The sequence below is a fragment of the Diplotaxodon limnothrissa genome, linkage group LG9, assembly GCF_057381915.1.
Source record: "Diplotaxodon limnothrissa isolate DT_005_m linkage group LG9, D_limnothrissa_male_GT1.1, whole genome shotgun sequence".
In the NCBI taxonomy this organism is placed as follows: Eukaryota; Metazoa; Chordata; class Actinopteri; order Cichliformes; family Cichlidae; genus Diplotaxodon; species Diplotaxodon limnothrissa.
This window is the reverse complement of record NC_140604.1, coordinates 29,553,772-29,571,166: the sequence shown is the minus strand read 5'-3', so window position 1 is coordinate 29,571,166 and position 17,395 is coordinate 29,553,772. Positions and strand designations below refer to the sequence as shown.

The following is a 17,395-nucleotide window of genomic DNA, read 5'->3' as shown; positions in this document are numbered from 1 at the left end:
TATAAAACAGCTGCTGTAGCATCACACAGCTGTTTGATGCTACAATACAACTCAATCTCTCGATGTCCCGACACTAAGAGATTGGCCGTCTGCAAGTTACGCAGGTGGCACAGCAGCAGCAGTAATTTCATTAATTATTTATATCTTCTGACATGCCATTGTGATCTTAGGTATTAACCCAAATGCTTTTCTCCAAGCAAGCAGCTGAGCTGCTGTGCACAAATTCATAGTTACCCTTTGGCAACAGAGCAGTTATGCTTAGAATGAAGTCAGCATTTTTATCCGCAGCAGAAGAGTCAAAATATAGGTTAGTTTCATCTAGAGAATGCCAATATGTTTTCATGGTGTATCAAGTGATTATTGCAGGAAGTGGTCTGATTTTAAAAAGCAATGATGTATGCTGTAGAGTTATTGAAATGTATTGATTATGTCATTGAAATTACAAAAAAAAGTGAATAATCTGCCCAAATTTTAACTAAAGACATTGTCCCCGTTTCTACTGCCTGCAGTAGATCATGTGTTCCTGACCTCACTACACAAGAGCTCCTCCTCCTCTCAAACTCCAGTACAACCCCTGCTGACAAGTAATGCCTTTGTCATCAAAGGTGACATTATAATATTTACTGACCTAAAAGAAAAACAGTTAATTTCCAAACACATGGGTATTATTGCAGTTGATATTTATTTTTCACAAGCTGTCATATAATAGCTAAAAAAACACATCCAAATATGGTCAAAAGTGACAGTCGGTGGTTTGACAGCCTGCAGCGCAGCCAATTAAAGCACCCAGCTAAGCAGGAATCAGTGGTCTGGCACAATGTGGCACAGCCGAGTTTGTGGCTATACGGGGTTTCTATGCCATTCCTGTAAAAGGCACTGAAGGGTGTGATGGATCCTCAGTCAGCGTACTTGCTGTCAGAGATGTGGGGCTTTGCATCACACCTTGAGCGTTTTAAATGGCTGCACATATAATAATAATAAAAAAAATTAAATAAATGAAATGAGTAAATCAGGTCTCCTGAAATGAAATGACAGGCAGGTTGAAACAGCGGGTGAGTGTGTGTGTTTCTTGCCACCAGCGTCAACATTAAACGCATCAGATTGAAGCCACCCTCCAGGGTAGCATCACTCAGCCAGGTGTGTGTGTGTGTGTGTGTTTGTGTATGTATGCGTGTGCGTGGTGAAACCTAAGTCTTTTATCTACTTTTCCGTTTTCTCTGTTTTTTTTGTTTATCTACAAATTTATTTATATATTTCAGTTGAAATGGTGTACATAACACACACACAGACACCCCCGACACACATACCCACCCACCCACACACACACACACCCATAAACCCCCACACACATTGATCTATCGGTGTATTAATGTGTGAGTGAGTGTCAGTTTTTATCCCAATTATTTTTTAAATTATTTCCCCTTAGTATAATCTCCAGCAGTTTTTTCTTACACAGGAGTTAACTTGAGTGCTGTTTTCCTTTGCCAAAAGCAGTCAAATGCTGAAAGTTAGTTAGGAAAGAGAGAGGAAAAAAGCTCTGACAGAATATCCTGATTCTCATTTGGGAAAGGTAGGAACTTCACTTATGTGAAACTTAGGCGGTATCCCTCAGTGAGACTGTTCTAATTCAAAACTCAAACTTTTCTCTGTTAACAGAGTGATGAGATACATGGGCTTCAAGAGACTAGGGGGGTGGGTTCATCATTGTTATATTATTATTTTCTTCTGGCGCTGGTTGTTTTTCTGTTGTCCAGCTGGTTTTCCAAAAAGCTACACACTCTTCACCATTTTCTTCAGCACTGACAGTGTACAGTAGACTCTCTACCTCTGTATCTATCTCTTCTCTTTCGTTCTCTCTCTCTCCCACTTCTCTCTCAGGACGGGAGGAGGATATGTCTCTTTTTCTCCATATTGACTTTCCCAGGTCAGGCTCCTCTTCTCCTATTAGGCCAAGCTAACTGATCAATACGAAGGCCTGGTGGGCTGCTGTACGGACATGCAGACATGCACACACAGCGGGCCGTGCCGCGGCCAAGTGCCACGCTAATTAACAAACAAACACACAAAGCAGAACACGCGCAGCGCTCGTATCTACCCATTTCCAAATATAAGCACACACACTTCTTAACGATACAGCTGATTATTAAAGCCACGGCTAACATTTCTACATGTATGAAAAAGTCGCCGACATTAACAAAAGTCACGAAATGAGCACATTGATTAGTCAGTCGTGTGCGAATATATGAAACTTCATCCAGTTGGTTGCTTTTCTGTCAAATACTGAGATGCAAGAAAACTCCTCCTCTCCTCTAAAAAATCTTCTCTCTTCTCCTCCCCTGCTGTTCTCCCAGCTGATGAGTTGTGACATCTGCAGCGCTGCGACATGGATAAGCAGCTGCCAGAGATGGAGCTAGGGAGGAATGATGGAGAGAAGACAATGCAGGAGATGGGTGAAGAAGGGGGGGGTGGGGAAGGGGTGAGGGATGCTGACAAGCAGCAACAGTTAGATGTACAGTGAGGTGGGGCGGTGGGGGGCATGATTGCATTGCGTGTGCATGTTCCTAAATGTGTATATGTGCATGTCTCTGGGTGTGTATGTGTGTGTGTGTGAATGAAGCTGTGTGGGCATATGAGCATATGTGTCTTTGCATGGCAGCGTGCCAGGCAGTGCCATCTGGCTGCTTGACAGAACTCCTCTCATTAACGGGGGAGGTTAATTGCTGTGGCAGCGCCCAGGCTGTGTCAAACACCACCCTGGGGACACGGAGGCAACAGACTATCTACATGTTGGTGTGTGTACATGCACCGACACGTGCGCGCTTGTGTCTCAAGCATAAAACGCGGAGCGGGAAACCCCCAGCCTTTTTTCCCCCACAACATAAAAAGGTTAAAGCGAACCCGCTGTACTATATGTGAACCCCATCGTGTGAAGAGAGTCTCAAGGAGGACTTGTGTCCTTTTTTTGCGTGCCAGGTTACATAGATGTTCAGATTATTCTTATGAATTATGCCTTGTTGCTGTAATGATGTAGAAAGAATTGGGTTTACAGAGCCAATGTCTATAGCCCTGGGGGCAAACACATATGTATACACGCTCACACACCCACATGCACAGCGTGTTGGGGGGGAGTGGTGGCAATTTGCATTTGTTATTACTGCATATTCATGACTAATTTTGTTAGCCTTGCTTAATAGGGCTGAATGACAGGTTGAGAAATCGAGAGCCTGCTTTAATATCACATACAGTCACAGTAATACACACACACACACACACACGCACAATTCAGTCACATTCACTCAACCTGCTCACTCTGTCCACACAGTAATCATAACAACACTTAATGCTTTTAATAGGAATTCTCTGTTCCTCTGGTGGTGTGACATTGTGTCATTTGTTTACCACAAGTACTTATTGTATATTGCAATATAACAAGCCGTGCAGCCTTATTTGTTGCATGCATAATAATGACCTGCAATATTATGCACACACGCACGCAGATACGTACGCACTTGAATGGCATGAATAAATTTGCATGTTGACTTGTTGCAGATCAGGATTTGCTGCATGTTTTCATTTTGATTTTCCCAAAAGAAGCAAAACTGTTGGAAATGAAGGATCCTCCTCTCCTTAATAAATTCAGTTCCATCCATTAATGGTGCAGAAAATAGAGGCTTATGTGTCGTTAAGTAACACAAATTATAGTTATTTTATTATTTTTGTTTTTTTTAATCCTTTGACTCTGCATTAGTTGTGTGTTCATGAGTTCTTGGACAAGATAAGAACAGTGTGGTTTTAAAAAAAATCTTTGTTTTTGCAGCGAGCATATGCTTGCACGCACTCACATCCATTTTCCAAGTGTCTTCCTTCTATAGGAAAATAGGTTTTAAATTAGCTTGTTTTTACACCTAAGTTTTGCACCTCTGACTAAAAGGACCTAAAGAAGTCATCTTATAATAAATGTTAGCATTTCTTTTCCTTTTGGTCTTAAATGACATGTTTTGGGCCAAAAACCATCCTTCTACACATACCTATGTGTTACTTAGGCTTCTATATCACGGGTTGTGTGTTGTAAATTATCACCTTAGCTCGGTGATTATTTACAACAGAGGAAAACTCTACTTACGATTAAATAAAAAGACATCAAGTGGATTAATAACAGCAGAACATACACGTTCCCATTCTCCTATCGAGGCAGAACCAGACTATAATCTAAAGTCAGCTTTCACTGTTTCCTCTGTGGCTTTTACTCCATTTGACTGAAAAGTTTTTTTTTTGTTTTTTTTTTTTGCCAAAGTGAAAGATTTAACTCTCAGCGCTCTCTATCCACTCACATGTCACTTTTGTCAAATCTTGCCTTTCCTTCTCCACTTGGTGTGAAAGTGTAGACACGCTTGATCAAATGTGAGTTTAACATTTTTAATCTGTGCAAAGTTTCATCAGAATAGCTCATCTCATGAGGCTGGTAAATATGAAACTGTGTGTGCGTGCGTGTGCCTGCGTGTGTCTTTGTACGTGCCCGTGTGTTTGTGAACAGTACCACACAGTGCCGTATGATCTGGGGTTTTTTTCTCTCTCTTTCCATCTTGGGTGTGTGACAGCTGTCACTGGTGACTCAGAAAGGTGTCTGGGCAGAGTTAACGTATTTTCACCGCTGGGAGACACACAGACTTATACACATGCATGCACACGCGTGCGCACACACACACACACACACACTGACGGAGAGAAACACATATCAGCTCTGGTTGCTGTCATCTAGCACAAATTTCAACAGGCTCAGCATCTCTTTGCTGCTTTTGAATGAGATGTTTTTGAATTTTACACCTTATACATGTGCTGCATGTTGCTTACACATTCCTGTTTTATCCTGCATCAGTTGTTAAAACAATTTGATTAAGGATCAAAGCTTATACATTGTGATGGAAACAATTATATACACTGCAATATGCTGTGGCTTTCATCTCTGTAATTCACATCACTTAATAATGCACTCTGTACTCACTATAAACCTGAAAAGAGATATTTTCCTTCTATGTTTTACATCTATCTGCTTGTTCAGTAGTTCACGATTTCCTTCCTCTTCCTTATGCTTTTCCGCTATAGCAGTGATTCCGTGGACCAGATGACGTCTGAGACGGAAGATGTGAAAATCCAGCTGCAAACCAAGGACATGATCATCTCGGATCTGGAGAGGGAGCTCACAGAGAATATACAAGGAAAGCAAAAGGTAACCGACTTGACTTGACTTGATTTTAGCACATTCCAAAGAATGAGCTACCGGGATCACGCCACAAAAATGCAAACAAGACATTCTGTCGTTTGCACGTAATTGTCTGGACTCAAGATAGTTCCCCAAAAAAAGCAAGACAATGTAAACAAATCTCTTTTTTTTTCTCATAGCAATTGTAAGGTTGAAACAATTAAATGATTTGCTAAGAAATTGTTTCTTTTTTTTGCAGCATTTGTTGAGAAGGCTGTTTAAAAGGTGGAGGAGTCTTTTTTTAATTTTTTTTTACGATATTGGTTTGGCAGCTGTGCTACAAGCTCTCCATGTGCAGTCAGGTTTAACAGGAAGCCATGGCGTGTGTGATGAATTACCAGCATATCTCAGAGCCCTGGGTAACAAACATGGCATCGCCGTTCGGGATTAAAAGGGAGAGATTTTTACAACCTTCCCACACCTCCTTACAGGGTGTCACTAAATTATACCCACTGCTGTTTTACTGTCTTCTGTGGCTTATGGTTAAGGCACACGTAAACACACACAGGCTTGCAGAAATACACACATGCATTTGTGCTTGTGGTAAACCCAGGCTTGTTGGTTGTTTATGTGTGTGTTGGCTGGTTACTGTTTGTTTATGCTGCTTGTGAGTTGACTCATTTGCACTGCCGCTAATTAGTGGTTTGTGTGATTACAGACAGATCCGTAGAGAAACAAGTAGAGTAACTGGAGCTTGTTCTGTTAATCACATTTTCAACAAATGGCTATATATTTTCTATTCCACTTGTGTTTCTGTTTAGCTGGTGCTTCTGCAATGCAGATGCGCAAACAGATCTACAGGACACACAAACACACACGGAGCCTTGGTACATGTGAGCGCCATAACTTAAAAAAATACTGTTTGTTAGCACGACGACACTATCAAATGAACAGCTTTCTAGAACACGTGGCCAAATTAAACTATAAATGATATATATTTACAGTATACGTTGTATTTTAATCTGCAGTATGTGAACTTCTAACTATGAATTTGTCTTACACAACCCAGGCAATTATCGCTCAGGCTCTTACAGTTGTAATTACATGGACTTCTATTTTAAAATGAGACATTAAGAATTGATATAAAAATGTAATTTTATTCATTCCAATTCATTTCAGATTATTGCGAGACATTTATGAAAAAGTAATCAAAAGCAATTTGGAAAAATTGTATGAGGAGTATTAGCCAGTGAATAATTCTCAATGAAAATAAACCTTTGTCTCTTTTGGGGGGGGAAATCAAATTTTAATTCCTTTCTGGCGAAGACTGCGACGCAGGTGCTGGAAAGCGGTGAGAGGCTGGTGCACCTGCAGAGCGAGCTGTCTTGTCTGCGGCGGATCCACGAAGACAACATGAAGGAGATTGCTGAGAAAGACATCTGCATCACCAAACTGCAAGCTAACATTCAGCTCCTGCAACAGGAGGGGGCTGACACGCTTGCTCAGGTGTGCAAAGGCTTACACGTGTACTATTCGGGACTGCTGTTTGCACACATACACATGCATGTGCCACGCATATTGCACATGCAACAGCTATTAACGTGTGGTGTGATAAAACATACATTCGCTCACTTAGTGCCAGTCAATTTAGCCATCTTTTTTGCATGACCCACTTTTTCTTTTACTGCCTTGCAGGATGTTGTGTTGCGATGGGTCTCTTGATGTTTCAGATTAGTTTTTTTAGATTATGTGACTGGTACCTCATTTGTTCCACAGATTGCAGAGATGTGACTGCCTGCACATTTCTTTTTTTCTTTTCTTCTCCTGTCTGACTTCAGCTCTCCAAGCTGAATGTAAGAACAAATGAGCTGCAGGAGGAGTTAAAGAAGAAAAGAGGTGCTATGGAGGTAGAGGGAGGATGAGGAGAAAATAAAAGATAAAAAAGGAGCGTTAAGAAAAACAGATGAGAGGAGAAGGCAGGAGCAACTGAAGACAGAGGAGTGGATAAAGAGTGGAAGAGGGGGTTTGAGGAAGATGGAAAAGACTATATCCGGGCTGTTTAAAAGTGCGCTAAGAAGGAAGCTGTTTTGAATTCTGAGGTGAGTGTATTAATGCACTCTGTAACTTAACAAGAACTACTCAGCGGGTAAAACTGCAAACTGGGTTGCCAATAAGAAGTTACACACCTTCATCAAGTTTCAGGATGATTAGATTCTTTTGATCATTGATATGATTTACATGAAGTTTCTCTCTTTACAATTTTATACACGTTTATATCAAAATCCTAACTTAGTGTTTCAATGTTAAGACTTTTTTTTGGATGATGGACATCCCTTTATTGAGCAGACTTAATATGTTTACCAAAAACAGTACAGCAGATAGCATATTTACGCGTATGCACATACACACACTTACACAGTCCTAGAAAAAAAACCCAACAAAACACTTCACCTTAATTCAGACCTCAGACACTCTCTCCTCTCCCCCCCCTCCTTCCATCCTGCCATCTCGCCACAACCGCTCCAAATTAATCTGCAAAATATTGATTTGAGGACCAAGGGGGTGGGGGGGTGGAGGCGCACGATTGCGGCCGCATATTAATACGAACAAGCCGCTCTTCGTCTCTCCTCTATACTTTAAGATCCTCATATCTTCATAATTGATTAATGTTCCTTTGTGAAGTGGGGATGAATAATACATTAGTGGGCCTGCTGCACCCTCAGGCTGATGAGAAAATGTTTAATTTCAGTAAATGTAGCGCTCCTTCTCTCTTTCTCTCTGTTTCATTTCCCTCTCTCTGGTTATTTGTGAGTGCTGGATTGTGTTTGTGAGTTTTCACTTGCTGACGACCGGAGGAGTGCTGTTGATTTGCTTCTTCTGTGTTTACTGTCGGCTTTAAGCGCATGTTGAGCATCACAAACAAAAGACAGCATCTGCATTTGCAAACACGAATGAATAAATTGGTGGTATGAGCTCAGCATTGTTCTATTAACTGATATAACTTCAAGAGCTGTGTCACTTTTACAGGGCTGCTTGCCTTGAGAGAGAAATCATCCCCCTCTGACTTTTTTTTTAATGTGTGTGTGTGTGTGTGTGTGCACATTGCATCAAAATGTGCTGGAAAGACCATTTGTTATCAGTTAGCAATCACTAAGGGTATGGAAATGTGCCATAAACCCACCTGATGAGGAACAAGTAGCCCCCTCCGCAACCTGGAAAAGTGCGAGGAGCTTGACATTTGTCAGCTGCCCCGACTGGCACAGCCTGGCTCCACTCAAGCTCATCTGGTTAACAGTGCTAATTATGCTAATCAGAAACCTAATGATGATGATGAGGGGGTTTAAGAGCCACAGCATAGCAAGCTTGGAGTGTTTGTGTGTGTTGGTGGGGGTGGTAGTGAGGGGTGGGGGGGCTGGTGGGGCTGAAGTGCCTGGCACCTGATGGTGAGCATCTGTGTGTCGAACAGATAAATGATGAAATCAACACGCGCACAGGCGCCCACAGGTCTCCCTTCATGCCTACTTAGCTTTGCCTCGTTTTCATTTGAACTTATACCAGCGATGAAGGGGATCCATACACACAGAGCGCTAATTGAATAAATAGCACTCCTCCGTTAACAAGGATCCTAATTAGTTATGCTAATCAGACTAGATAACCCAATTAACCCCACAGCGAGGCAGGGTGGGCTCCTCTCTGTGTGTGTTTATGTGTGGGTGTGGATTTATGTGCCTGAGAGCATATCAGAGACACTTAAGAAAACACGTTTGCCTAATTACTTTTCAGAGACGAGCGTTTATGCTTTTTTCATGTCCTTATTGTTCTGCAGTTAAATGCAGGATATTAAGCTTTCCAAACTAAAGAAAAGAAGGATTGAACAGTGTTTGTTTTTGGGCTTTCATATATGGGGGATATCTGCATTTATATGTATTTCTCTTTGCCTTCTGCCAGCCTGTCTCTCAGTTAGATCTACATTGACATGTATATTTTTACAACTATTATGGTTGTTTAAACAGAGTGTGTATTTGTTCAGAGAATGTCTGGCTGTTCCATTAGTTTATGTCCTTGGAAATACAATTTGGCCTCAAGTTCTCTCCGTTTATTTAAAACCTTCAGTCAGCGTTCCCCTCCTAATAGTGAGCCGTGTTTCCTCTCGTTTAGCTCCACCACTCATTATCCAGGCCATGTGGAAGAGACAATGTTTAGAGAGAAGAGAGGGGGACCTGGAGAAGGACAGCAAGAAATGGAGGGAGAGGGAGAAAAGGGCTAAAAATAAGAGCGAACCGGAGAGAAAAAGACAGAGGGAATTAATGAGTGACTGAAAGAGAGAGAATGTAGATTGTCTCTGAACCTGGCCGCAGCTGCTTGTGCTTCTAATGAATGGATGGGGGTGGGGGTGGGGGGGGACCCGGACAAGACTGTCTTTGTTGTGCCTGTGCCATAGAGAGAGTGAGAGCACAACAGATTTATGTCTTACAGGAAGTCTCCTAGATTTGTGGTGTCACAAACCGCCTACCCCAAGTCAACTTCATGCTCTGGCTTTTAATTAATAGGCAGCATTCATGTATATGTATCTGTTTGCCTCTGTGGCATGTGCCTGTTTTTGAACATTTAGCCATGTAGTTGATCATGTGTGGTTTGGAAATGACTATTAGTTTTGACAGAACAGTACTCATCCTGTCTTCCAGTTTGGCCTCTGCATCTGACATTGGGAGACGTTTAATTAGAACAACAGCTTCCGAATAATTTTGCATTAGATTTATACTTTGTTTAGGGCCCTTAGAAGAGTGGCAACAATGACATTTTCACATATACAGGCCTGTCTTTTGGATTAGCCTTGCTTTTAGTTTTAAGAACAGTTTCAGGGCTACCCTCACATTTGACTTAAGCTGCTTTAGAGAACAAATACTGTAAGGTCTTAAATGCGGCACCCAACCTTAGCATTAGGTCGTGGCACCTTTGCTAATGTGCTAATGGAATTCACTGCGGTGCGCTTAACTGCTGGTCTTAATGTCCAAAACGTGCACTTTTGTAATGGGAAGCCCAAACAGTAGAAGCTACTCCGTGCATTGCAGGTCTAGAACGGGGGGCGAGATGCTAATATTAGCTCGGGCTCACATCAGCTGAGTCATCTCCTCTGTGTCCTTGGCTTATTAACTGATTTAAGACTGATTAGATCAGTCATGCACAGACGTGCACAGGCACACATGCGCACCAAATTTGAATATCAAAATGGAATTGCTTGACCAGTGAAAACTAGATTAATTCAAAATGTTTGCATCAAGGTGTAGGTAAAACGGATGACTGTGCATATTTTTAATGCACCTTGCAGCATTTAGAGCCATTTATGACATTAACTAAAGCTCATGTTATGCAAACACATTTTGCAAGTCAAAGCCACTTATGTTGAGAATGCATGATGCTCCTTTTTTCCCTCCTTCGCCTTGATTTGACGTCATGAGATCATCAGCATAAGTATTGATTTTGCACTCCATTAAATGGAGTTTGAGTTTGCTACAATGTGTCTCGTCTTTTCACAATACCATGCCTAAGTAACAAGAGAGTGTTGTTGAACTGTTTTACGGCATTGTTATATCTGGGCCTTTTTTTAATCACTAGCTGCAGAGATACTTCAAATAGCTTAAGATAAGATAACCTTTATTAGTCCCACACGTGGGAAATTTGTTAAATAAGCTTGATAATAAGAAAAAAAAAAGATAATTAATTTCTGTGCGGACACATTGTGGACCCTATACACCAGAGCAGCATTAGCTTAAATCCCTATTTATCACCTGTAATTGTTCCTTGATCTCACTTCATCAAGGTTATGTAAACAGATTAGATGTTGCTTCGCTCCCAAGAAATTACCACAAATAGCTTTACTTCTCTCCAGTCTCCAGAAAGCATCAAGAACTTGCACTGTTTCTGCCTGGTCAAATCTCCTGACAACCTAACAGCATGGGTGGCGGTGCACATTTGGCACAGAAATCTCCCTCGTTCTCAGTCTTTTTTTTTTAATAAATTTTATTTTCAGTCACAGCAGCATGTTAACAACAAAACATTGAACATACAGTAGTTCGCTGTTCAGTATTTACAATACCCCAAAAGATAACAGAACTAGAGAAGGAAAAAACAAACAAACAAACCAAAGAAACCCCTACAAAACAACAAAAAACAAACAAATACAAAAATAAAATGTATAAGGGACATTCAGCGTACAGTTAACTATGATAGTGATATAGAGATATGGCATCCGGTCATGATAAGGTGGTCATTTTAAATGTTTCCATGTACATCAGGAATGGCCGCCATTCCTTAAGAAATTTGGTGGTTGAACCTGCCAGTGTATATCTCATCTTTTCTAAATGTAAAAACCTCATGAGCTCCGCAAGCCACTGTTCATGTGTGGGAGGAGCTTCCTGCTTCCATCTTAAAAGTATAAGGCGCCTCGCGATAAGTGAAGCAAAGGCAATAGAATTCGAATAGCATTTTGGCAGAGTGATGTCTTGAGGTATCACCCCAAAGATAGCCGTCAGAGCAGAAGGATCATATTTAACGTTATACATCTCTGACAGAGTGTTAAATATAGACACCCAATAGGTATGAAGATTGGGGCATGTCCAAAAGGTATGAAGGAGCGAACCTGTTTCTGCTTTACATCTGTTACACAGAGGGTCAGCTCCTGGATAGAACTTGGCTAACTTTTCCTTGGAGATATGTAATCGGTGTAGGACCTTAAATTGAAGGAGCCCATGCCTGGCACATATCGAAGAAGAGTGTACCCTCTGGAGAAAAGATTGCCAGAGCTCATCTGTTATAGTCATCCCAAGGTCTTTCTCCCACTGTGCTTTAAGGATGAAGAGAGAAGGAGATTGAAGATCTAATAGTATAGCATAGATTTCTTTAATCGCCCCTCTCTTATGAACGTTTATATTAATAATTTTATCCAAAGAAGTTTCCTCAGGTAGTTCTGGAAATGAAGGAAATCGACTCTTTACAAAGTGACGAATTTGTAAATAGCGGAAAAAATGTTGCCGAGGAACATTAAACTGCTTCAGGAGCTGCGTGAATGAGGCAAAAATCCCATCTACAAAAAGGTCTTTGATATTTCTAAGGCCATTAGTTTCCCATATTTTAAAGGCAGAGTCCATCATGGAGGGTGGGAACATATGGTTTGAGCAGATAGGTGCTTTAATTGACATTAAGTGTAACCCCAACCTTTTCCTACATTGCACCCAGATTCTGAGCGAGTCATACAACAAAGGGTTACGTTTATAGGTGTATAGTTCTAATGGGAGAGCTGAACTCAACAAAGCTGATAGGCAAATTTTGCCACAATTGGATGACTCAATTTGGAGCCAAGCTGGAGTCTCTGTAGTAACATTACTCATCCAGTACAGCATATTACAAATATTTGCTGCCCAATAATAAGACTGAAAGTTTGGCAAGGCTAATCCACCCATTGGCCTAGTCCTCTGCATGAAATCTTTACGAATTCGTGGACTTTTGCCATTCCAAATAAATGCAGAGATATGCTTATTCAGTGTTATAAAATACTTATTGGGTAAGTAGCATGGGATACATTGAAATAAGTAAAGGAACTTGGGTAGTATGTTCATTTTGATAGAATTGATGCGGCCAATTAATGACAGTGGTAAATTGTTCCATCTCTGAAGATCTGTCTCAGTATTTTTAAGCAGCGGGACAAAGTTTCTTTCATAAAGATCTTTGTATGAGTGGGTAACCTTAACCCCCAGATAGGTCACATACCCTGATTTAACGTTAAATTGAAAATCTGAAAATGAAATCTTTCTGGCTATAGAGTTGACACAGAGAAGTTCACTTTTATGCAGGTTCAACTTGTAACCTGAAATATTACCAAAACATTCAAAAATGGCAAGAGCACGGGGAAGAGAGCATAAAGGCTCTGACATATACAGTAGGAGGTCGTCAGCATATAAGGATATTTTGTGCTCCTGGTCACCTCTGAAGATGCCCTTAATGCAACTGTCAGCTCGCAGTTTAATCGCCAGTGGTTCAATTGATAATGCAAAAAGAAGAGGGGATAAGGGACAACCTTGTCTCGTACCACGGAGAAGTGGGAAATAAGAAGAGAATAACGAATTTGTTCTAACACGTGCCATAGGTGAGGAGTAAAGTAACTGAATCCATGAAATGAAATTAGGGCCAAATCCAAATTTATGCAGAGTATAAAACAGATAATCCCACTCCACCCGGTCAAATGCCTTCTCAGCATCGAGTAATAAGGCAATTTCAGGGGTTGTAGTTGACTTGGTGTGTAATATGTTTAAAAACCTGCGCAGGTTGAAAAAACCATGCCTACCCTTCACGAAACCTGTCTGATCTGGAGAAATTAACAATGGTAGGTATTGCTCTAGCCTGAAAGCAAGTGTTTTTGACAGTATTTTTAAATCTACATTTAAGAGTGATATAGGACGATATGATGAACACTCTAATGGATCCTTATTTGGCTTCAATAGGAGTGAGATGGTCGCTTGTCGAAGCGTTAGGGGAAGACATTTTGAAACCAATGACTCAACCGGATTCAACCGGATACCCATCCGGACCCGGGGATTTGCCATTCTGCATTGAGCTAATCGCCAATTTAATTTCTTCCACTGTAATTTGCTCCTCCAATTGGTCTCTGAATGCCGAGGTTAAAGTCGGAACTGTCATTCCATCAAAAAAAGCCTCAAACAGTCCAGGCGTGTTTAAAGATTCAGAATCATAGAGACTGGAATAGAATATTTTGAAACTCTCATTTATTTCTTGTGGTGTAGTGGTGACATGTCCAGATTCAGTCCTAATTTCAGGGATTATACGAGTTGCTTCTGATTTACGAAGCTGATGTGCTAAAATTTTAGATGCTTTTTCTCCGTGCTCATACCATCTTCCTCTAGATTTAAGAATCATAGACTCTGACTGCTGGGTTGAGATTAAATTAAATTCAGTCTGTAACGTTAGTCTTTGTTTATACAAATCTGGAGAGGGGGTTGTAGAGTGTTGCTCATCCAATTGCGAAATAAGGTGTATCAATTCAGAAAGACGTTTCTGTTTCTGTTTTCTAGTATATGAACAGTATGATATAATATGGCCCCGTAAGAATGCTTTTAAGCTTTCCCAAACCGTACTATAGGCCATGCCAGGCGTAATGTTTGTTCTTATAAAGATATCAATTTGTTTGGAAAGATATTCCACAAACTCCTTATCCGACAAAGAAAGAGGATTGAGTCTCCAGGAGTACACAAAGGGTTCATCCGGGAAGCTGAGTTCCAAAACAAGTGGACTGTGATCAGATATTACTATGCTATTGTATTTACAAGTCTTGATATTGGGAAGCAATTTTTTGTCAACAAAAAAGTAGTCTATACGAGAATACGTTTGATGCACTGCAGAAAAAAAGGAATATTGTTTAGTGGAGGGGTAGAGAAATCGCCACGCATCAACAGCCCCATAGGTTTGTAAATAAGACTGTAACACTAATGAGGATTTAGGGAGTGGAAGTCTTTTATCTGAGGAGCGATCTAGTACTGGATCCATAACAGTATTCATGTCCCCTCCAAGGATCAATTGGTGTGTATTGATCTGTGGAAGGGAATTAAGAAAGTCATTGAAAAAAGTTGAGTCATTCCAATTCGGAGCATATACGTTTGCTAAAATAAGTGAAGTATTAAACAGGGACCCTGTCACAACTACATAGCGACCATTTGGGTCAGCTATTGTGTGAGAGACTATAAACGGAGTATTCTTATTAATCAAAATTGCTGCACCTCTGGCTTTACCATTGAATTTGGAATGAAAAATTTGTCCAACCCAATTTCGTCTTAATCTGGCATGATCTGTATGCTTAAGGTGTGTTTCTTGAAGAAACGCTACATGTACTTTAAGATAAAGAAGATGAGAGAGTACCTTATTTCGTTTCACTGGGTGGTTCAATCCCTTCACATTCCAACTAATAAAGTTAACATGGCAGCCATTACTCACAGCAGTTGAAGTGTCATCAACAGAAGTCATCACCATATAAGTACATGATGAAAAAGGCGGTTCCAAACGCAAATACCAATCCTATCATGAGTGCACACTGAAATGTTGTTGTTAACAATAATCTGAGCAAATAATATACAACAAAAAAGAAAAAAAAACAAAAGAAAAAGAAAAAGTAGATAAGTCCCTCCCACCCACCTCCCCGTGTTCAGTGTTGTCCCCAAACGACACACACCAATTTCCCAAAGCTCCCCTGCTTCTATTAAGAGTCCCATTCACCTTATTCATAACCACAGCCCCACATGAGCAGAAGCATCTGAACTATGAATCACACATGTAGTCCAAAATATATTCAAATTAGAAAGTCACAAAGTCCAACACAATAGAGTAAAATAATTAAGAGAAGGAAAGAGAAAAACTCCCACGTCGCATTTACCCGTAACCGAAAAACGGACCTGTTTCACTTCTCATCAAAGCTGACCCCGGAGTCCCTTTTAAGTGACAAGTACTGGAATATATTTAACCTCCCAGGAAACAAGGGCAAACTCACCAACATCTGAGATTTCTAAATGAACATTGAACATGAAACTAAGCTAAACCAAAGATCGTCCGTTTATTGATTGACAAAAATATAGTCACGATGGTATGAAAGTCACGATGGTATGAAAGTCCCGGTGGTTCTTATGAAATGTCATTCGGGAGATGACTCAAACTTGGAGTCAATGAAATCTTTCACTGCTTTAGGAGAGTCGAATACCTGTGTTTCTCCATTAAACGAGATCCGAAGCCGGGCAGGATAAAGAAGACCGTAGCGAACTCCGTCTTTTTTCCGTAGTAGTCCCTTCACCTCGCTGAAAGCAGCCCGGCGTCTGGCCAGGTCGGCGCTGTAGTCAGGAAAGATGAAGATCTGCTTCCCTTGAAACTCCAGCCGGCCTTTCTGTCTGGCTAAGCGCTGTATCCGCTCCTTCTCCTGGTAGTAATGAATGCGAACAATGAACGGCCGCGGTCGCCCTCCCTCCGTGGGCAGCGCAACCGCAGCCCGGTGAGCTCTGTCCAGGATCGGAGCCTGCTCCAAACCGCCGGGACCACCCAGTACAACGTGCAACAGATCAGCAACAAAGTTAGTGGGATTCCCTTGTTCGGCTCCCTCCGGCACTCCTAATATACGCAAGTTGCATCGTCTTCCCCGATTCTCCAAGTCGTCAGTTTTCAGCAGCAACTTCTTGTATTGGTTACTCAGATCTGCGAAACATGTCTCCATAACTTCTAGCCGCTTGTCCAGATTATTCAAGCCTTCTTCGTGTTCGCCCAACTTCTCAGTACATTCGTCAAGAGTGGTTTGGATGGGCGAAATGGCTCGTTTAATTTCGTCCCGTAGGTTGTCATTTTCCTCTTGAATCACTTCTTTGACAATGTCGCGGAAAGCTAGCAGTGTCGCTGGGTCAACGGTAGTTTTGCTAGCGGTCCCTGAGCAGCTAGCCTGCACTCCTTTAGCAGACTGCTTAGGAGGCATTTCACTTCGAGATAAGTCAAAAAGACGGAAAGAACAACAGCTAAAACAATGCTGACTTTCTTAATAGAGCTTAAGAAATCTCTGAATTGGGCCACAATAGGTGAACCATAAAGTAATTTAACAGATAAATGGGACCTCGTGGTTTGCGCGTCTACTCCATAACGCGCCCCCTAGCGGACTCCCCCCTCGTTCTCAGTCTTAATTTGAACAAAATAATTTCTGTTGTTGTGGTTGATGTGAGAAACTACTGAAGTTTTCCACCTACTTGATCAGCCCTGAACACGATGTTACAGTTACACAGCTGTCCTGGTAAATAAGAGAAAGTTGTCTGTTAGAGTTGGTTGAGTCAGCCAGTGTTAAATGTGTATGCCTGTGTGTGCTCTCGCACAGGACTGATTGTTTCTACTTCTCTCTGTATATGTGGCAGTTTCCTCTCGAGATGTTAATTCCTCTCCTCCCTGTTGTTGTCATGCTTCCACCAGCAGTGTCTGCACCGGGGAGACGAAGACATATTGGTGTTAATGAAAAGCCCTCCTAAACTATCCTCCCCGCATGAATGTTTAAACATGCTTGTCATAACATTCATTCGCTCACACATGACAGCTAGCATCTGCAGCTGCCTTGCTCGCCCTCAATATTTTATCATACCATCTCCCCTAACCCTACACTAGCACAATGCC

General features: G+C 41.3%; 1 protein-coding gene across 1 annotated transcript in view; it reads left to right on the top strand.

The window, feature by feature from the left end:
- The window catches only part of LOC146625784 (uncharacterized), a 100,433-nt gene that overhangs the window by 11,574 nt on the left and 71,464 nt on the right, over positions 1-17,395 (top strand). The window contains exons 4-8 of the mRNA XM_085362208.1: positions 5,104-5,227; positions 6,527-6,706; positions 7,039-7,096; positions 16,180-16,322; positions 16,473-16,576. Of these exons, the coding sequence (XP_085218334.1) occupies positions 5,104-5,227; positions 6,527-6,706; positions 7,039-7,096; positions 16,180-16,322; positions 16,473-16,576 (609 nt within the window). The remainder of the gene's footprint in view (positions 1-5,103; positions 5,228-6,526; positions 6,707-7,038; positions 7,097-16,179; positions 16,323-16,472; positions 16,577-17,395) is intronic.